This window comes from Globicephala melas, chromosome 5, assembly GCF_963455315.2.
Source record: "Globicephala melas chromosome 5, mGloMel1.2, whole genome shotgun sequence".
Taxonomy (NCBI): Eukaryota; Metazoa; Chordata; class Mammalia; order Artiodactyla; family Delphinidae; genus Globicephala; species Globicephala melas.
The window spans coordinates 120,576,652-120,599,214 of record NC_083318.1 but is presented as its reverse complement, the minus strand read 5'-3'; the positions used below and the strand labels follow the sequence as shown (position 1 = coordinate 120,599,214).

The window sequence follows — 22,563 nt, the reverse complement described above, 5'->3', positions numbered from 1 at the left end:
TGGGGAAATTCTCAGTCATTATTTTTTGAAATATTTCTTCTGTTCCTTTCTCTCTTTCTTCTACTTCTGGTATTCCCATTATGTATATGTTACACTTTTCATAGTTGTCCCACAGTCCTTGGATATTCTGTCAGTTTTTTTTCTTTAGTCTTTGTTCTCTTTGCTCTTCAGTTTTCAAGGATTCTATTGATATATCCTCTAGCTCAGAGATTCTTTCCTCAGTCATGTCCAGTCTTTACTAATAAATCCATCAAAGACATTCTCTGTTTCTGTTACAGTGTTTTTAATCTCTAGCACTTTCTTATGGCTCTTAGGATTTCCATCTCTGTGCTTACATTGCCTATCTGTTCTTGCATTCTGTCTAATTTTTTATTAATTTTTTTTATTATTATTATTTTTTGCGGGCCTCTCACTGTTGTGGCCTCTCCCGTTGCGGAGCACAGGCTCCAGACACGCAGGCTCAGCGGCCATGGCTCACAGGCCCAGCCGCTCCACGGCATATGGGATCTTCCCAGACTGGGGCACGAACCCGCGTCCCCTGCATCGGCAGACGGACTCTCAACCACTGCGCCACCAGGGAAGCCCTAATTTTTTTTTTTTTTAAACATCTTTATTGGAGTATAATCGCTTTACAATGGTATGTTAGTTTCTGCTGTATAACAAAGTGAATAAGCTATACATAAACATATATCCCCATATCTCCTCCCTCTTGCATCTCCCTCCCACCCTCCCTATTCCAAACCCTCTAGGTGGACACAAAGCACTGAGCTGATCTCCCTGTGCCATGCGGCTGCTTCCCACTAGCTATCTATTTTACATTTGGTAGTGTATATATGTCCATGCCACATTATAGCCCTTAGCATTCTAATCAGAGTTGTTTTAAATTCCCAGTCTGATAGTTCCAACATCCCTGCCATGTCTGATTCTAGTGCTTTCTCTGGTCTCTTCAATTTGTGTTTTCTACCTTTTGGTATGCCTTGTAATTTTTCTTGATAACTAGACATAATATACTCTATAAAAAGAACTGCTGTAAATAAGCCTTTAGTAATGTGGTGGTGAGGTGTGGCAGAGAGGAGGCTTTCTAGAGTTCTGTGATTAGGTTTCAGTCCTTTAGTGAGCCTATGCCTCTGGACTGTGGACCTCACAAGAGTTTCTCAGTTTTTTTTCTCCCCTTTAGGTGAGAGAGGATTATTCCAGTGGGCTGCAGTTGGGTATTTCTCTTCCTCTGGTCGATTAGAATGTGGTAATACCCCAGCAGATTTGGCTCTGATTAACTAGTTTCCACCCAGGGCAGGCCTTGTTAAGAAGAACAGAGTGTCCTGGAGTATTTAAAGATGTTTCCGGTTCCATTGAAGCAGGAGGGCATGTTCCCCAGTATTTGCTGTGGGAATCTTATCAAGCTCCTAGAGGTAAATTTCAAAATATTGTGTTCCCCCCACCTTTTGGCTGAATTCCCCTGGAGTTTTTAACTCTCAGACTTGTCCTCATTGAGTGTCCAGCAATTTGTCAATTACGGGTCAGGTTTCTCTACCCTGGCACTGGCTGCTGGGGCCGTTTCCACTCCTGAGTTTCTGCTCTGGTAAGCTGAGACTCTCTATCCACCTGCCTGTCTCTCCAGCCTTGGGGGCAGCAGTTTGTGCTGTGTCCACGCCTCTCTTAAGAATCAAAGAAAAGTTATTGATTTTTTAGTCTGTTCAACTTTTTGTTTGTTAGGTTGGAGTGGCAACTTCCAAAGCTCCTTAAATATGGAACCTGCAGGAAATCCTATACTTCTTATTTTACTAAAATGGGAACCTACAAAATTGACAATTTTGTAACTTGATTTTTTTTCACTTATGTCATAAACTTGTTCCTTGTTAAATATTCTTTGATGGAATTTTAATTAGTGACAGTATCTTTTATCACATTACACATTTTTCATCTGGTCCCTTATTGCTTCAACTGCTCCCAGTTTTCTGCATTATAAACAGTGCTTCTGTGAACATTCATAGAGGTAAATCTTTTGTACATCCATGATTATGTCCTCAGGGTAAAGAAAATAGCTCTTCTTAACCTAATACCACAGATGAATTAGCAGAAAACATCCTAGATACTGCTGCAGTGGAACAACTTACACCTTTTAAGATATATAAAATGAAATCAGTTTCCTTGTTCTTTCTTCAGTTCACAAAGTGATTGAGCCAGTTCTATACAACCTTTCACTAATTTGGTGTGTGTGTGTGTGTGTGTGTGTGTGTGTGTGTGTGTGTGTATGAGAGAGAGAGAGAGAGAATGAGACTGCTTATGGAAGTGTTTAAAATTGTCAGAGAAATAAAGGCTGTTTCTCATTTCATTTCAAGCAAGACTGGTACTGGGAGAATCTGGAAATCCCAGGTGCTTTTGTACTTTTATTCTGTAACTTTCATAGGACAGAAAAAAAAAGAACCCGAAACAAAACTGTCTTCTTCTTAGATGTGGCATGGAGACAGCTCCTCTCCAGAGGACATCACTTTTGTTACTCTGCTTTTCTGATAGAATTACCTGTATGAAACTGCTGACTTCACTTTCTGGATGCAGTGAAACCAGAATTCTAGCCAACTTCATCTAACTTGCCTTTGACTCTTCTTCCTTTTTATCCTGTCAGTTCCCTTTTGCCAAAGACCACTAGGACACACCTGTCCTTGAACTATTTTTTTTTGCTAGTTGCAATGAAGAGAAGGCCACCATGGAGAACCATGGGACACCTCAGGAAGACTGTATTAAGAAAAGACTCATTGTAGGATTTAGGGTTGCATTAAATGATTTGAGGAAGGGTTCCTGGAAGTAGGGCTTTGCTATAGTTTGCTTGCTGTCAAAAAGCACATGTAATTTTATGGTTTCGTGTATTAACAACTTATTGAGAAGCAGGGTAACCAGCTATACCAGTATACTTGAAACTGAGGGGGTTTCTGGGACACAGCGTTTTCAGTGCCCAAACCAAAAATATCCCAAGCAGACTGGGAGGAGCTGGTTACCCTACCTGGAAGGCAAGAGAAGTGAAAAGAGGCTGAGACTGGAATTGGTAAAGAAGCAACATCACTCACAGGAGCCAGGATTCAGGATGTTTGGTTATTTTGTGGTTTGGACAGTGTTCATGTTTTTGCCTGGATTCAGACATGATTACAAAGTGGTCTGATCTCTGACTTGAGCCATCATGGTGACAGGTGGCCTTGTCCGATGGGGATGTTCTGCAAGATTGTTGATGTTCCGTAGGAGAACAGGAGGCCACCTTCTAGCAACACCAAGGCCTTCACACGGTATCAGGCCAGTATCTAGCTGTCAGGAGCTGTTTTCCTTTTCTCCAATTCCCTTCTTTGAGGATTTGAGAGATACATTTGAGGTTGGCCTAAGATGACAGTTGTGAGAGTCTCTAGTGGTGAGAGCCTTGGTTCCAGTCATATTGGTTCTGTGCCCTAATAAAATGCTCTGGGCTTTGAAACATTCAGTAATAAAAGTATTATCCATCTCTCTTAACACAACTCTTCTTCAATAGAGAAAAGTGTCTTAATGATTGAGACGATGCTAAGTTAATAAATGTTAAATGTTTTAAAAATCAAATACTTTTTTCCCTTCTTTGAGATTCAAAATTCACATTAGCATATTTTAGTGTTCTTAGTAATACTGCCATAAAGAAACCCAACTTATTTAATTCAGGACACTTTTTTCACAGAACACATTAACATTTTGATGAACACTAATATTTCACTATTAAACTAGTGTTTCATAGAAATACTAGTTTATTTAGTGATTGTCTCCTAGTTATGCTTTTTGTTTTTAAAATTAGAAATATATGTGAAGGGTAAATAATTGTTCTGATTTAAAATGAATAAATTTTCTTAATTATAGGCATTGAAAAGAAATAGCTTCATGTTTTTCAGATTTATTGTTTTAATATTAAGAGACAATATTAAATGGTGGTTGGATTTTTTGGGGGAAAATACTTAACTAGTGGATGAAAATATTATGTATTTGATTTAGTTTAGTAGCTTACGGTTATAATACTAGTTAACTTATGAAGCATTATTTTAATTATTAACTTTGGTTCATTTACTTTAGCTGTCTTAAACTCAGTTTGGTTGTCCCACATATTAATTGTTTAGCAATTATAAATAAGTCAATTGTTTAACAATTAGTTTTTATAGCAATGGAGGAAATAATATGGCCTTAGCTATATTGTAATCTACATTCATGAACTTTCCTCTAGGTTCTGAGGACTACCTTGAGGTCATTATTCCAGCAGACCTAAGAGTGGAACATTCTGGGCAAATAAGTGAGAGAAAGGAAATTGAAGAATTATCAGAAGCTTCAAGAAGCACCATATCACAGGCAGTGGTGCTTCCCGCTGAGATTCCATGTGAGGTCAGTAAAGACACCTTGTTATTTAAGTGACTGCATTATTTTAATGGATACTGCATTTCACTAGAATGTAACTAACACTAGAAGCTACAACATAGAGGCATTTTTGTCTACTCTGTTCATGGCAATGTCCTCAGAACCCAGAACAATATCTGGTAGTAGGCATTTGATACATATTTGTTGAATAATAAAGTATTGAAACATATATGAAAGCATCATTTTATTAAATGTTACTTGATGTGTTACAGATTTACAATTGCTATATATATCAAGCTATTTAAAAGAAAGTTGGATTCATATTAACCAGATCAAAGATTTTATTTTCATAAAAGGAATTACATTCTTGAATAGAATTTGAAAATACGTATTTTTTATGGCCACTGATTTTTAAACTATAAAACATATATCAAAGGCCTACATTATGAAGTGGAACTATCATAGAGCTAGAAGAGCTGGTCCTTTGGGGAATAAAAGTATAATGTTAGAGGAAGTGGATTTCTCAGGAGGTGACTGTACGAACACACGTTGCCAACATTTCTTCCTTCTAAGTCTTCATTGGACTGAGCCACTAAAATAAGCCTACTGCTAGAGCTTGACCAAAACTTGGGCTTCGTGATCTCCAGACAATAAAAAGATGCTGGTCCTCAGTGTCTGTGGTGTGCTTGACCAGGAAGAGCAAAAGATACAGGACGACCTTGAGAGCTGCATGAGAGGGTCCTTCAGGTGGACGCCAGTAGGTTAATGTGACAGGAGCTGCACTTGTCTGCTTACTGGGAGGCATATTTTGGAAGAGAATCCCCTGATCCTGATGATACCAGCAGCCCTGGGAGAAGCAGAACGTTCTGTGCAGTTTGGGAAAGCTTAATTCCCTCACCTCCAGACCCCATCCCCAAACAGGAGAATCGCCGTTTTATTATGTTATCGGTTCCAGAGGAACAAAAACTTCTTTGACACTCCCTTAAAGACCCCAGGAAATGAAACTGTACAGGTTTGAGGCAACTGAGATAGAGGATCAGGCAAAGAACAATTGCAACCTACTTGAGGAAGGGAGATCAGGCCAAACAAGCAGAACCAGTGGCTCCTATTGAGTCAGAAATAATGGAAGAGACGGAAATAAATAGAAGAGACTATAAAATGGAAATTAGAACTGTTCTCAAGTAGGGAAAGTCAAAGCAAAAAAAGAAAAAAAAAAAAACCCTCTGGAACTAAAAATTGCTCACCAGGAATTATGCAATGAGTCTAAATAGCTGCTTTCAAAAATATCTGCAAGAGTAAAATTTGAACAGTATAAAACCTTTCCATTATTAAATTGCAGAGAAATTGAAATCCAAAACTTAAACCCCACTGCCCTCCAAGCAGAGATAGCTCACTCAGATGGCTGAGCAGGATGAAGGTTCTTTCAGTAACAGAACTGTGGGCTTTTACTGACATGGATACAATTCTTTCAGACCCTCTGCAGTTAAATTATTTCAATTCCAAATCTCTCTTGGGTACCCCACTTTTTTTTTTTTTTTTTTTTTTTTTTTTGTGGTACGCGGGCCTCTCACTGTTGTGGCCTCTCCCGTTGCGGAGCACAGGCTCCAGACGCGCAGGCTCAGCGTTCATGGCTCATGGGCCCAGCCTCTCCGCGGCATGTAGGATCTTCCTGGACCGGGGCACGAACCCGTGTCCCCTGCATCGGCAGGCAGACTCTCAACCAATGCGCCACCAGGGAAGCCTGGTACCCCACTTTTTAAACAGTTCTAAGAGTTGAAAGGTCATATAAGATTATTTTAGCATCAGACCTACACATTAAAAAATTTAAATAAACAAATCCCTGGACCAAAAATAGTCATCCCAGTCAAAACCTTGTGTTCTCAGAACCTAGATCTTAGTATAGTCTGAATCCAAGTCCCAATTTCCAAGCACCACAGGAAAGATCATTTGTATCCAAATGAGTGAAAATCATGTTTCAAATTTGCCAGGATAACGTTCAGTCTATGCCAATTGTCTGAAAGCACAACCTGTGAACATTTCTGAGAAGTCTTTGAATTACTGGGTAAGTAGAGTCCGCTTAAGGATATGACCTTCTTTCTCTGGAAGTGATATTTTGAGACTTCCCTGCCATGGTATAAAAATCTAGAAATTTACAAGACTATCCTTGCCAGTCACCAGGTCATATTTGAGATGTGCCTCTTTCCCACCCAGTATCTTCAAAATCTATGGATTTCCCCTTGTGGTTTTATGTTTCCAGCATGCTGGTGCTGAGTTGACTGGTTCAATCTAATGGCATCATCTTCATTCTCTCTGATGACCAGAGAATTAGTTTTAGTCTCACCTGTTGCCTCTTGCTGCAGAACTGCTTGGGTCTGCGGACCTGCTCCTGGAGAAGTGCTCTCCCTGTTCCCTCCTCTGCTCTGGAGAAGCAGCATAAGTAGATAGTTTAACTGAGGCAACAGGTAAGGCTGCTGTTGCTTTTGACCCCAGGAGCCTGGCAGTATTGATCCCTCTGCTGAGTCATCTTTCCCAGCATTGTTCCTTTCCATGGATTTCGGATTTCCTGGACCTTGAAATTTTGTGCCCCTTCAAAAATAGCAGAAAAAAGGTTTTTTTCTTCAACAGTTTTTTTTCATGCACTAGTGAAGATGTGCCTGCAGTGTTCTGTTTATGTAAGTTATTCCCTATCCTTTTAAGAAATACCTAAATGAGTTTTAACAGTTTAATTCTGCTGCTTAATTTTGCCTCTTTTCTAGGATTAGCAATATTTGTTCTACTTTAGTATGTGTTAAGCTTTTTTTCTTTTTTTGGTTGGTGTGGGCCAGGATATTTGCTTTTCTAGCATATTCTTCCTGATTTTGTCTTGTATAGGGTAATTGATCACGAGAGGTATGAAATCAGTGAATTCTAAGCCTGCTAATAATAAGCACATCCATTGTTCAAATGAATCTTATCCAGTTTTTTTCCGTCATGAATAATCCACCTGGGAGGCGTTCTTCCATTGGAATAACATCTAAACCAGAACCGGACCTGGTCTATTATCTGCTAGCTTCTTTTCCCTTTGCTGTGTATTTACTCCAAAGTCCTAATTTTATTAATTTCTCAGGCAGATTCCCTCAGAGCAGTGGTTCTTATCTGGGACTGATTTGACTGTCTCTCCCAAGGGGATATTTGGCAAAGTCTGCAGTCAGGTTTGTTGTCATAACTGGGGGGTTGCTACTGGCATCTGGTGGGTAGAAGCCAGGGATGCTACTAAACATCTGCAGTGCACAGGGCAGTCCCCACAGCAATGACTTCTCTGGTTCAAACATGTCAGTACTGCCAAGGATAAATCCTGCCCCAGAGGATAGGAAGTACATTCATGCCTCTTAATAATAGGTCACTTTCAAATCACCTAGTAATGGCATCAAGGAGGCAGTGCTCTTCTTCAGAGGCTTGTCTGCAGTCCTGCCAGTTGTTCTATGATCACTTGTTACAGCTGCATCATCTCTAAAAAGTGATTCAGTCACTGGATTTTTTTTAAATAGATTTGGCCTGAATCTTTAAGAGAGAGCCTATGAATGTTTTCCTCAATGGCCCTCTCGGAAGTACTGCGGTTTGCTCCCAGATGCCTCTTGCCTCTCCTGTGATTTCTCTGAGCCCCAGTCACGGGTCAGGAATGGCCTCTCTATTGCTTCTTCAGTAGCACAGTCCTAAAGGGCAGTCAAGAGTGAGCTTATTTTTTCTATCTTGTTTTACCTGTGTAGGCAGGACTTCAATGTCATTCTCCCTTCCTTTTGATAGAATCTGCTGCAGTCGCAGCTTTTCTCCACCCCAAACCTCTTTACTTCCTTTGGTATAATTAACTGATATTTCTTTATATTTATGTTATTCTCCCACTGCTACTGTTCTGATAAGACTGAAATATGCTTTTAAAAGTAGTCTGGTCACTTGTTGATTTCTTGAGCAAATTTAGTTCTTAAAGTTCTAGCATAACCAGAAAAGGCCTTTTAAGGGGGCTTATCAGCATTTGGATCTATATTAATTTCATTGTCATTTTTCTATCTGAATCCTAGAACGTGGCGTATTCCCTAATAAAGACCTTCATTTTATTTGACCTTTACTGGTGTTTAGCTTTGTGGCTGCAACCATAATATGAGACTCCAAACCTAAATCTGTATAGACCACAGATTATATAACCAGTGACTCTAGCGAAACTCTGAGAATATATAAAGGGGTGTGACTTGTAGAAGGGCCCACAGGCAAACTACAAAAACTTCAGAGATTAGCTCCTACCTCTTCACTCCTTGGCACTGAATCCAGTTTAAAACAATACACAGAAGCTAACAGCACTGCCCACTTATTTCTGACACCAAGTTACACACTAGTCCTTGGTAGCCAACCTTAACTTAAAGTCAAGTCCTGTGATTTAATTGAAAAATACAGTTAAAGCAGCAAAAGATTATTATGTGTATCAATGCCTAAAATGTCTGTGTTGTGAAGTATTACCCCTTTCGAGATAAGGTTTTACGATGACAAAAGATATTTTTTCCCTGTAACCACGTGGTTCTCAAACTAAGCAGCATATAGAGATTACTAGGGGAGGTTTTAAAAAATAATAATGTCTGGGCTTCCCTGGTGGCGCAGTGGTTGAGAGTCCCCCTGCCGATGCAGGGGACCCAGGTTCGTGCCCCAGTCCGGGAAGATCCCACATGCCGCAGAGCGGCTGGGCCCGTGAGCCATGGCCGCTGAGCCTGCGCGTCCGGAGCCTGTGCTCTGCAATGGGAGAGGCCACAACAGTGAGAGGCCCACGTACCACAAAAAAGAAAAAGAAAAGTAATAATGTCTGAATCCTACCCCCAGAGATTCCGATGTAAATGGTCTGAGTTATGGCCTGGAGATTGGGAGTTTTAAAAGCTTCCCAGGTGATTCTGAAGGTGAGAATTAACAGCCAAATTTGGAACCATTGCCATAACCTAATCCTTGCTCTGCTGTCACGGGTCAGATCAGGGTCAGCTGCAGGGACTTGCACAGCGCTGGCTTAATGAGGCCCATGCACCTGTGCTTGTAGAGCTAGTGCCTATTAATTATGAATACGAAAAGAGCCATTTGTCTGTGTGCAAGTCACAGTAGTAAGCGGATATGATCCACTAAGATCAAAATCCTTTGTTACCGGTACTTAATGATTCATTAAAGCCTAAAGACACCCATCCTGACAGTCTAGAAACTCCACTACCTGTGTTGTATTGTAGACAGAGTTCCAGCCCTTTTGGTGAAGTCTCAAGGGTTGTGACCATTGCAGCGAATCTGTAGAGTCTGGAAGTGATAATTATTATAACTCTTTCTCTTTCTGAATGGTCAGAGCCAAATAAGGGATAAACAGAGAAGTCAGAAAGATTGAGAGCAAAGTAACAGCTTCATAACCGGTAACACTAAATTTATGACCATTTGAGTGTCCTCATATTTCCTCCATTGAATTCAATGTGCCCAAATAATTATATCTTTAATTAAGATGCCCATAATAATTAAGGACAGGGCTGGACGAGTGCAGGCCTTCCCTCCTCCAAAGCCCCCCTTCGTGCATGGAGATGCAGGAAGCAGATGAAGCCGTGAGTCCTGAGGGGGATAAGGAGTAGAGCTTGCTCAATGTAAAAAAAGTCTTTTTTTTTGCGGTACGCGGGCCTCTCACTGCCGTGGCCTCTCCCATTGCGGAGCACAGGCTCCAGACGCGCAGGCTCAGCGGCCATGGCTCACGGGCCTAGCCACTCTGCGGTATGTGGGATCCTCCCGGACCGGGGCATGAACCCGTGTCCCCTGCTTTGGCAGGAGGACTCTCAACCACTGTGCCACCAGGGAAGCCCCCAAAATGTTATATTTTTATAGAGGTATTCTATCTGAATTGAAAAATATATACAGATTATCTCTTATGTACCTAATTCTTAAAAGATGCCGCAACGATATGAAAAAATAAAAATAGCTTCAGGATGTTTAAAATCTATCTGGGAAGCCTAGACACAGGCATGAAAAGCGTATTAAGACCAGAGGGCGTGGCTTAGAAAGGGTCAAATGAGGAGTACAGGTGCGAAATGTTTCATGATTCCTTTGGAAGTTGTGCACGAAAGCTGAGTTGGACCTCGATGGAGAGGATACATATGGGGACATGGAGGGAGAGGAGGAACTCAAGGGCATGCCAACGTATGTACAAACAGGAACAGCTACCTAATTAGCAGGTCCCAGTGCAAAATGAAAAGGTAGGGACCTCTGTTCAAATTATTAAGCATTTCAAGCTGCAACAGCAGAACATTAAGACAAGTGCAGCGCTCTCCAAGTGCAGGGCCTGTGAAGCTGCAGAGGTTACATGCCCATGAAGCTGGTCCCGGGTACAAATGAGGTGTCAGTGCCTCCTTGAGGGTGGTCTGTATGCTTGTCTTTTGTTGAGAACTCTTCTCTGGAAATGGTTGAAAGGTGGAGTCCTACCCTCTGTTAGGTAGAGAATCTGTTGCATAAGAAGCAGCCTATGTGAGCCCTCGTGAATGAGAATGAGTTCTCTAGGTGAATAAACACAGGGAGAGGATGCTAAGGCCCACTAAGTTTGGAAAGCGAGAGGTCAAAGTTATACAAGAAGAGACGTACTAGGGAAGAGAACTCCGAAGAAGTTTGAAGCCGAGGATCTTGGGGATCTGAGCCAAAGTGAAGTGGGAAGTCATTAAAGCTTCAGAGTAAGGAGTGAGATGTGAGCATTAGAGGAGCTGAAGAACTGCGCTGGCAGTGAGGTCCTGTGAAGAGGAGGAAGCAGTGTGTGTGGGGCACAAGCAAAGAAACAGAGAAGTGTTTCCGACATGCAGGGTGTGTGAGGCCAGAGCAATAGGTGGAATTACGGGATCTTTTCTCGATGAGCAATTTACTCGGTGTGGAGAAATTTAGTTCAAAATAATCTGTGGACAAATATTGGAGAGTGGTAGACTCCGATGGAGAAATGCCTGAAGTAGATGTGTATCAGCTGAAATGATTTTTTTTTTTTTTTTTGCGTTACGCGGGCCTCTCACTGCTGTGGCCTCTCCTGTTGCAGAGCACAGGCTCCGGACGCGCAGGCTCAGCGGCCATGGCTCACGGGCCCAGCCGCTCTGAGGCGTGTGGGATCTTCCCGGACCGGGGCACGAACCCGTGTCCCCTGCATCGGCAGGTGGACTCTCAACCACTGCGCCACCAGGGAAGCCCTGAAATGATTTTTTTAACATCAGCATATTTGTAGAAACACTTTTTTTCAGAGCTTTAAAAATGTAAGTTTTATTGGTGGGATTTATGCTTAGGGAGATAATATTTAATAAGAGAACTTTGAAATTAATGACTTTTGGGTAAACACAATTTTATAAGAGCATGTAAATGAGGTTTCTGTTTATTTTGTGAAGGACTGAAATTTAGTTTGACTTTGAAGAAAGTCTTTGAAAGGTGATATCTGAGATAATCATAAAAATATATTTCATTTTAGTTATTTTGAAGGGTTAAACAGCAAGATGTAAAGAGTAGTACAGATTTTAAATTTAGATAGTTCTGGTTGATCTTCAGAATGTAACTCTCTGTATTAGTTACCCTATTTGTAAAAGAGAAAAATGATAGCCTTCCATTTTGATTTTGGGGTATGTGTGTATGTTTGTGTGTATATGTATGTGTGTGTTTGTTTTGGTTAGGATTAAAGGAAATGGCTTTATATAAAAAGCATAATTCCTAGTATAAAATAGATGCTCAATAAGTGTTTATTCCTTCTTTTTTTCTATATTAATTCTAATCTTCTTATCCTTAATTTTCTTTCTGGATTGTTTTCAAAAGGTTTTCAGTAACCCTTTATATATTACGTATATAGATTTAGCTTTTCCACCTTAATAAAATCTTGAAATTTTTAGATTTATAACCGTTGTCAACTCAATAGCCTTCACTGATACTCATCGTAGAGAGTAACCAGAGAACCTCTATTAGGTAAGATTAAAACTACACTTGACCTTTGAACAACAGGGGTTTTGAACTGCATCGGTCCACTTAAACATGGATTTTTTTTTTTTAACATCTTTGTTGGAGTATAATTGCTTTACAATGGTGTGTTAGTTTCTGCTTTATAACAGAGTGAATCAGCTATACATATACATAGATCCCCATATCTCCTCCCTCTTGCATCTCCCTCCCACCCTCCCTATCCCACCCCTCTAGGTGGTCACAAAGCACCGAGCTGATCTCCCTGTGCTATGCGGCTGCTTCCCACTAGCTATCTGTTTTACATTTGGTAGTGTATATATGTCCATGCTACTCTCTTACTTCATCCCAGCTTACCCTTCCCCCTCCCCGTGTCCTCAAGTCCATTCTCTACATCTGCATCTTTATTCCTGCCCTGCCCCTAGGTTCTTTAGAACCATTTTTTTTTTTTTTTTTTTTTTAGATTCCATATATATGTGTTAGCATACAGTATTTGTTTTGAACAGGGGTTTTGGACTTCATAGGTCCACTTAAACATGGAGTTTTCTCAATAGTAAATACCCCAGTACAAAATGATCTGTAGTTGGTTGAATTGCGGAGGGTCTAATATCAATTATACATGGATTTTCCACTGTGCATAGGGTCGGTGCTCCTATGTTGTTCAAGCGTCAACTGTATTAGACATTTAAAACAATTCACCATAATTAAATTATAAGAGGTCTTAAAGCTAAACCTGTTCAGTCCTCTCATATATAGATAAATACACCAAGTTCTGGTAAAGGAAAGGGATTTGGAAAAAAAAAGGATTTGGTTAGCAACTGAATTACATTCCTTGGAGGTCTGTGAACTGATGCTCATCACCCTCAGATAGAACCTCACACACAGGGATGAGGTGAGAGGAAAAGGGAACAGCTCTGTCCTCACTGTCTTTCCAGTTGCAAAATCTGGTGTTGGGGGAAAAAAATTGAGTATTCAATAGACATCAAGTTGAGACACTTAAAATGCTGTGAGAATCACCTTTATATATTTCATTTCTGAATATGGCTGAAACTACGGACACAATGGAGGTATATAATTATCATGTGCGACCTTTATCATTAATAAATGCACTGGGTTCTTTGGTTAATGAAAACTTTTAAAAATGCCTAATTGGGTTATATTTTTCATCTTATAGAATCCTGGTGAAATATTTATTATTTTGCGAGATGAAGTAATTGGTGATTCTGTGGAGGTTGAATTTATGTCAAATAGTAAATGCATTAGAACACGGCCAGCCCTCTGGAATAAGACAGTCTGGTGTATGAAAGCTTTAGGTAAGAAATTTTTTTTATGCTTTAATAAATATAAAACATCATTCTGAGTTTCTTTCAATAAATTTATGGTAAGTGGTTTCAGTTCCCTACAGAAACTAATATTGTTCTGCAGGTGTTTCCTGTGTTTAGCTTTCACATACCCAAGGCTGTTATTATTAAACTGGATTCGCAAAAGCACGAATGTGTAAATTATGAGAACTTAGTTTGTGTACCATGTGGTAAAATGACAGCCAGTAACATCACATACTTTATGTCAGCCGAGAGCACTTTAATGTGTCAGCTATTAAATATGGAACTAAAATTATTTGCTTTATTGTAACAGGATTAGCAGACTTTTGGATTTTCATTCATGATTTTCTTTTTTCTTCTTTACTTTTTTTGCCATGCAAAAAAAGTATATTTTTTGAGTTTATTTTTGCTTTGGAAAGCATAGTTCTTTTTCACTATTTTATCATCATGGTACCATTTCTATATACAATCTTCCCTCTTTTCCTTATTTAAATTATGAACCTAACCATTTTATTATCCAACTTTGCTTCAGCATGATAAATTGCATTGGATTTAAAATTCCAGATGGAATAGACACACTTGCTGTGATAACTGTACTAAAATCAAAATTTAATATATTAATTTCTGAATGTTTTCATATAAATGTAGGACTACTTGGTTTTTGAATTTATGATGTCCTGTTATAATTAGAGAATAAAATTACCTAACTTTATAAGTGTGAATTTCATAAAATATTTTAAAGTACAAAGATATTCAATCTTATTATAAATTTGGAAGTGTAGTAAAAAATATTTAAAATTAAAGAGTATATCAAATGCATCCTGAGCTCTTTTGTTTTCTTTTTAGACTGTAGCTATAACGAAAGCCATTTACAGGGCATTTACAAATCTTTTCTGTTGTGTTGTGTAAAGCATGTGTCCCCTCTATGGATTTCCTTGCACAGCGTAGGTCAGAACTGGATTATAGAAAGGAAAGACTTTACACCAACCATTTATAAACATCTTAGACACTGCTTCCTGTCATGGACAAGGATATGCAGAAGTGAGATGAGAAATAATTCTTTCTGTTTCTTTGCCTTTTCTTCCAAAGCCCCTTACTTCCTTATGCCACATTTTTAAATGATTTAATGAGCAATAATTTCTAACTAATTAGTTTAGAAGTTAAACTAAATCTAGTTAGACTAAATCACTACAGAAAAATCAATATTACAAATTAAGAAGTACTTAGATAATACTTCCCAAATAGCAAATCAAAATGTCAAATAAAATTGTTCACATTAAGATTTTATGTTCAGTTTACCTAGTAGCTAAGAGCAGCGCAAAGAATAAAATGTCAAAGTTCACATGTTTTTCAGAAGAGGAGGAAACTGTAATTCCAAATTTTCCAATATATACCAGGCCATAATATTATCCATGTGGTTGAACAGCAAATTTGTACTAAAAATAAACCAACCAACCAACCATTATTTACCAGTTATGCTAATTAAACCTTTCCAACTCTTTTTTTCAACTGGTGTATTCTCGAAGTTTATGATAGATTATCTTACAAAACGTTGGCTGCTGTGTAACAATATACAATATAGTTCCATGAATAATCATGGGAATACGTATGGGACATGCCTCAGCAGAAACGGTCTTACTTTCTCTGCCTCAAGGCACAGTTTCTTGAAGTTTTTTGAACCCTAGCAAGAGCTACATTTTACATTATGACCCAGTACATACGTATGAAAACGTAATGAAAACAAAAGTTTTAAAAGCAATACTTAGACTGATGGTTTCAGCCCTGACATGTAAAGAGCTTGGAAGTTGCCACTCCCATTCTTACAACAAGAAAAAGCCGAACAAACTGAAAATCAGTGGCTTTTCTTGAAGTCATTGGAGAACTAAGGTTGTAGGGTAAACAACCATCCCAAAATCTGGAGAGAAAGGTAAATGAAGACTGACATCTGAGATCTGCTTACCTGGAGCAGAAGTCACTGGAGCCGTAAACTGGTAGGAGCACTTCGATGGTAATTCTGATGAATTGCTGGAAGCTGAGTGTGGACTAGCTTGAAAGTAAGAAACTCCCGGGGGCTGTAGTCTTAAGAGGCACCTATAATTTTGTGGAATTTACCACCAGGAACCCCATCAGGTTCACACAGTGAAGATCTGAGAAAGATCCCCTGAAGGGCTCTGCTAGATCAGAAGAAGACTAATGGTGAAATACTCCCAGTATGTTCTCCATAACAGAGGTCTACTTTTCAGGGGAAACCACTTTACCAGAGCCTCATCCCAGCTGAGGAAGGGCATCCATCCTGTTGTAACCCCCTCTAGCCCTCACGTCTCACTTAAGGTGGGGAAGGGAAAGCTATGCCACAGCAGAAACACTTGTGAAGGTCACAGCTGAAAGACACAGGCCCACTAAAAGACTGATTTAATCATAAGATTAGACTGCTTCCCCTTCCCCCAACCTGACCATCACCACAGCAGGGTTCCAGTGTAATGGCAGTGGCTTACAGTTGAAAGTATGCAAGATGCAGAATCTTTCTAAGGAGGAGTACTTAGGGAAGCACAAAGTCAGGAGGGAAGACAAGGACAAGGACAGTAGAGGAATTTGAAGACTCTGGTACCCACAGCTACAGCAAACAGTAAATACAGCCTAACTTCTACGCAGATTACTCTCAATACACACTTACCTGTTTCATTTCTTACATCTGATACAGCATGTCTGGTTTTCAACAAAAAAGTTACAAAGCATGCCAAGAAGCCAGGAAAAAACATAGTCTAGAGAGATAAAACATACATCACACCAGACAGATGTGACACAGATGTTGGAATTATTAGACAGGGAATTTTATATAACTATGATTAATATGTTAAGGGCTATAATGAAGAAGTAGACAACATGCAGGAACATTTGGGTAATATAAGTAGAGGGAAAGATATTTTATTTCTTTTCATTTTTTCAGTGTTAGAACCTACTAAGTTGATGTCATGACGAATTAATGGGTCACAAACCACAGCTGGAGAAACTACTCTTTGGAACCGCACTGCCCAATATGTTAGCCATTGGCCACATCTGGTTATTTAAACTTCGTTATAATTCAATGAAATTTAAAATTCAGTTGCAGTATCCATATTTTAGTTGCTTCATTGGAACATATCCAATGAACATATCTCAGGAAGTTTGATTGGGCAGGACTGACTGTACAATAGAGTTCCTTTTGCTCTACACCAATTACGGAGTAAGAGGGAGTGCCCAGTATGCTCTTCGAGGCTAGTGATCTGTGCAGAATCTGCAGTGTAGTTAAGGAAACACTTAACTGGTGGCCAAGAGGGCTGTTTTTATTCTGTATTGAACCATTTACTGGGTAACTTTAGACAAGTCTCTTGATCTTTCTATGCCTCAGTTTTCTTATTGATAAAACAGCTTCTCAACTTACATTTTAAGTCCTCCTTTATAGGATGTTTGGAGATGAGGGAGACAATGTATAAGACAACACTGAACATCCAACTGAGGAACAAAGTGTCACTCTGTCCCTCTAGCAAATCCCTTAAACATGAGTGGCTTTTCTGGAATAACTCACATTCAGCTTCTGAATGGGGGGTGATAAACCATTTAAAAACTTCCTTCTCTTCCTTTTGGGGAAAAGAATTGAGGGGACCATCTTTCTCTATAAATACTATACTCCTCGTATTGCCCCCTCTCTCCTCCTAGTCTTCTATTTACATCTCTTGATATAAAATTTGTCCCCTTTCATTCTTGGGCAGTCATGCTTAGGAGCATTCCTAATTCTATGTCATCTCATGTATAGTCCCTGTACCCAGTGGTGACTTCCAGGACAGGAAATGATCTCAGTCAGTATCTCAGACCATCTAATAATAGTCTATAAAGATTTAAGCCTTTAAAAATTTTTTGTGCTACTTCTTTGAATACCAAATTAAAATGGAGGATCTAACCCTAAAGTGGAAACATACCAGGGACCCTTCCCCACTCTCAGGGTTCTTTGGAAGAATGTTGATGCCTCAGGTTCAGGAGATGGCCTCCATCTGTCAGTCTCTTTCCAGTCTAGGAAAACTGCTCATGTGACTTCATTTCTGATCACCTGGCTCGTGGCTCAATCAGTCACACTACTTAAAATGTGGTTTGCTCTCTGTAAATGTTCTCTTGTGCTATACCCAGAGCTTCCTGTACTGAGTCTAGCTGGTGTTGAGGGCTGGTATGGCAACTTCACAGTACTGTCCCAGATGCAGGCTTATTTCTAGTCATCATTCCATAGTCCCTAGGGTGTGGTCATAATCATCATGGAACAAGATGACCTCTAAGCCTCTTGCTATCACACCCTATATTCCAAGCAATGTGATGAAGCAAGGTGTGCTGGAACCATTGCATTTCAGGTTGCAAAATGCAATTCTACACATCTCTTCCCTACTTCACATTCAGTGATATTCCCTTGTGCACTAGTATTCTTGGGCTGCCATAATAAAATACCACAGACTGGATGGTGGCCACCTTCTTCCTCTGTCCTCACATGGCCTTTTCTCTGTGCACATGCACTTCTGGTGTCTCTTCTCATAAATCCTTATTAGATAAGGGCCCCATCATTATGAGCTCAATTTAACCTTAATTACCTCCTTAAAGGCCTTATCTCCAGATACAGTCATATTGGGGGTTAAGGCTTCAGCATATGAATTTGGGGGAAACAAAATTCTGTCCGTAACACCTTGGTAGCTTGAAATTGGCCATGGTGGGAATATTTATACCACAGAAGTTGGCAAAACTATGTGTAGAAAAAAAAGCATCAGTGCTTTTTTTTTTTCTTTCTGAGAGTCCATTTATCAGCACACCACTGGGATAAAGAAATGGAGAGGGCCTCATTAAACTAAAAAGGTCTCTGTAAGACATATCTGCTGATATTTCATTAGTCAGAACTTAATCCCAAGGTCATATATAGCTGAAAGGAAGAATAGAAAATCTGGTCTTTTTAGTTGATCAGCAACGTGCCTAGCAAGAAATAAAATCAGAATTCTGTTTCTAAAAGGAAGACATCGGGGTAGGCAACTAGCATTTTCTGTTAGAGAAGGGTACCCCTCTAAGACCAACTAGAATTCTTTACTTCTTTGGAGACCTCCTCTTAACCATTATAAATAAGTGTGTATGTGTGTGTGTTAATAGACTTTCAGCATTGAGGTATATCAAATACTCTGAGGTCTTCTTCTTATAGTTCTCAGAACTCAAAATCTTCTCTACTCAACCCAACATTTTGCCATACTAATATACTTTTGTGTTTTTTTGTTTTTTTTTTTGCGGTATGTGGGCCTCTCACTGTTGTGGCCCCTCGTGCTGTAGAGCACAGGCTCTGGACGCGCAGGCCCAGTGGCCAAGGCTCACGGGCCCAGCCGCTCCGCGGCACGTGGGATCCTCCCAGACCGGGGCACGAACCCGTGTCCCCTGCATCGGCAGCCAGACTCCCAACCACTGCGCCACCAGGGAAGCCCATACTAATATACTTTTTAAATGTGTGTCTCTTTTGAGCTTGGTAACAATTCAAAGAAAAACAAAATTATGTTAAAGTACAATTATGCTGACCAGGATATCAGGAATAAATAAGTTTATTCTCATGTTAACTTTTAAAGAAATTAGAATATTTTAAGTATCCTATATCAAAGAAGTCCCAAGCAAATATTCTCACCATATATCTTTCATGATTTATCACCTGACTTTCTTTCAGAAGGTTAACATCCCATCATAAAACTCCGAATCTCTTTTCTGATAAACAAAGTCAATATTTTCTTTCAAAATCATCTTTATGAAATCTACTGAAATTGACTTCATTTCACTCCAGTAACTCCAGAACCCCCTTTACTATGTGCACACAGCTGTAGCTGATGAGGTGTACTTTACAACTTTCAGTTTTTTTGAGATTTCTCTTACATTCTCTATTGGATGAATACTTACTTTTGGAAGAGAGAACTTTTCTACATATATTTTCTTTATAATACAGGTTAAGTGTCTAGTCAAGCAATATGAGAGGAGGAAATTTTAGCTTCTTGATCTAGTTAAATATAAGATTGTTATGTTGGCTTTAAATTTTCCTGAGCAATATTATAAGAGGTCCTTTATCCTCTTCAGAAGATAAAGTAAAATTAATGCTTAAACCTTAAGAACTTTTAAATATTCAACATTTCATCAGGTGGTTTCATCAGGTGGCTTGCACTTAATGGCTTATTCCAAACCCCAGATGTTTGCATGACAATTTTCCAGGAGAATTTGGAAATATCTCTGTGACAAAGAGTGAAAGTTTTTAAAGTGTGTTCTGTGAATGAATTTAAAGAGCTAAATTTTGTTTAATTTTGTTACAATAAAACACAACCTTTCCATTGAAGTGATTATTTAGTGTTATTCTTTCATAGAGAGCACGCACAACAGTCTCAGGTAACTTTAACTTTCTTGATGTGTTACAGCAAAATTTACAATGGGGTGCATCAGTCACCTTGAACAACTAATTCACAAAAAGGATGAATGGATGGGGTAAATAGTACTTAAATAACAGGGCATTAAACCTTGCCTTCCCAAGGGTTTTTCATTGTTATCAATTGAATAAAAGTTCTGTAATTTCAATTAACTCTACTCTTTCTTTTTCCAAACAATTCTAAGAAACTTTCCTGTAATTAATGGGAACTTTCTTCCTCAGATTAATAACAAATACTTAACTTTTAATGAATGACTTTACTGTTGTAAATTCAAAGTATTATGTAGATATGATTATAGATTACTCCAAAAAAATGGAGTTTAGAAGATAAGGAGAAAAGATTTAGTGTTTTGCTTTTATTATAATTTTAACATATGTTTTAATCCTTTAAGTTTTTTTTAAACAATGAAGTGCAAAATTACATATTCTATTTTGTGGTTTCTAACTACTAAGGATAAAAAAAGAAAACAATTAAGTGTTAAAAGCTAGTAAAATTGTTATGAATTCTTAAAGCCTGACTTCATATTCTCTAAGAGATATAATACTGTGGTACATGCATTTATAGACTCAGTTCCTAACTCTCTCTTTGTGTTTTATAAGATTTTCCTGCTGGCTCTGTCAATGTCAATGTCTACTGTGATGGAATCATTAAGGCCACAGCAGAGATTAAATACTATTCAACCCCAAAGGCTATGAAATGCCTATTGGGAGCGGCAGGTCCAGGAGATGGTGTATACCAGGTAAGTCGATCTTTCCCTGAAGTCGACAATAAACTAAAGAGCTAATGTGGAATAAACGAATGCATACTTTGGTATAAAGTCTGAATGTTGGTTGAATAAGAATGAATTACTGATCATTAGGAAAAGAAGAAATTGACCTATGTGATGCAGAGATGTAGATGAATTAGTTTGTGTAAGTCAAGTCATTCCAGATAATGTCATTGGGAGACAGGTTATCCATTACAAAATAGCTGTTGTCACGGGCTCATTTTCAAGCTGTCGCAGACCAGATAAAGACAGACAGAAGGATTAAAGAGAACTCTTAAACAGTGAATTTCCTCTTTATCCAGATGTGGACAAATACAAGATGAAAGAAGGTTTGAGGTTAAGGACTCAGAAAAAAACAAGAATACCACCAAAAAGGAAGTGTGTGGTGTTAATCTAGAAATTGTTATTTTCATGAGGAAATTTCCAAGCTCAGTGTATGTTTTTATTAGTTTCATTTATCATTGTTGTCTGACAGTGAAAGTTATTCCTTTAAATTAACAACATTTATTTGGAATTCCAGAAATGCTAAACTTTTCTGGGAACTCTGCAAAGTGGCATTGCAGGTTTTTTTCTCTAGTGTGACAAAGTAGTACTCAGCAAGGATGACTTGGTGAGAAGTTTCTAGTCCTCTCAAAGGCCCTTAGTTTGGACATTCTCCAGTGAGTGATAGATGATGTGAGTGCCCTGCCCTAAGGGACTCATGGACTTAGAATGTAAAAAGTGCATTTTGATTGACTGTAAGCCATTAGTTTAATTTCTGAATTCTGTTTTATTTTTTGTTACCTGACCTACTTTCAGTGGAGAGAAAGCTTGCTTAATGTGGAACTTCTTCATGTGCTTATTACATCAGATTTTCAGAGTGAAATAAATGTCATTTCTTTTAATAGCTGCTTGATAATTAGAATTATAACTTTGCTTAATTGCCTTAGTTTTTCTGTGGGCAGAGGAGGAGACCAGAGGAGAGGCAAAGAAAGAGGTAGTTGAATTGAACATGCGATCTTCAGATTTACCACAAAACACTCCATAAGACTTGTAACAAAGCCATCAATAATAGGATGTTGACAGGTTGTCATGAAGCCTTACTGATTAAAACAGTTGGGAATTGGAGGCTTTGTTATTTATTTTGTGTGACACATTTTTCTATTAGAGTTCTCCTTTATGAATGATACATTTTAGAACAATGGAACAGGTAAAAATGTCTTAGAGAAGGACAGGGAGTAAAATACCATTTGTCAAACTGAGGAGTCTGAGGACATTTGACAAAATATCTATATTGTAACTGCAAAGCAAGAATAAAAGTAACAGCTTGAAATACAGATCGTTTCATTTTCCTGTGACACGTCTACCTTATCCTCTACTTAAAAAACTTTATTCACTACATAAAGACTAATAACAGCATTATATTGCATTATCAGTATTCAGTCAGCATAGAAGTAAAGTAGTCCCCAAAACACATTTTTGTGTTGGTTTTGCCTTTGGGGAGGAAAAAAACTTTGTTTATAGTGAAAATTAAATGTAATTTTTGACTCAGTTTTTCAGAATGTTGTAATATGCAAGTTATGATTTCTTCTACAGCTTTGAGTGAATAAAAACTTTTCTGAGTAGTTTTTAGGTAACTAGAAAATGCTCTGTTTCATTTTTACCCTCAGTGTCAGAAATGAGAGGTGAGGAATGGTTTCTCCCCTCCACTGAGCCTTGGTGCCTATAGTGAAAGGAAGATTGTTGGACA

The 22,563-nt window shown here is 38.8% G+C and overlaps 1 protein-coding gene across 5 annotated transcripts in view; it reads left to right on the top strand.

The window, feature by feature from the left end:
- Positions 1-22,563, top strand: part of BANK1 (B cell scaffold protein with ankyrin repeats 1) — a 358,724-nt gene that overhangs the window by 125,018 nt on the left and 211,143 nt on the right. For all 5 annotated transcript variants that reach the window (XM_060299754.1, XM_030845095.2, XM_030845094.2 and 2 more), the window contains exons 3-5: positions 4,223-4,377; positions 13,469-13,607; positions 20,668-20,807. In XM_060299754.1, coding sequence (XP_060155737.1) covers positions 4,223-4,377; positions 13,469-13,607; positions 20,668-20,807 — 434 coding nt within the window. The remainder of the gene's footprint in view (positions 1-4,222; positions 4,378-13,468; positions 13,608-20,667; positions 20,808-22,563) is intronic.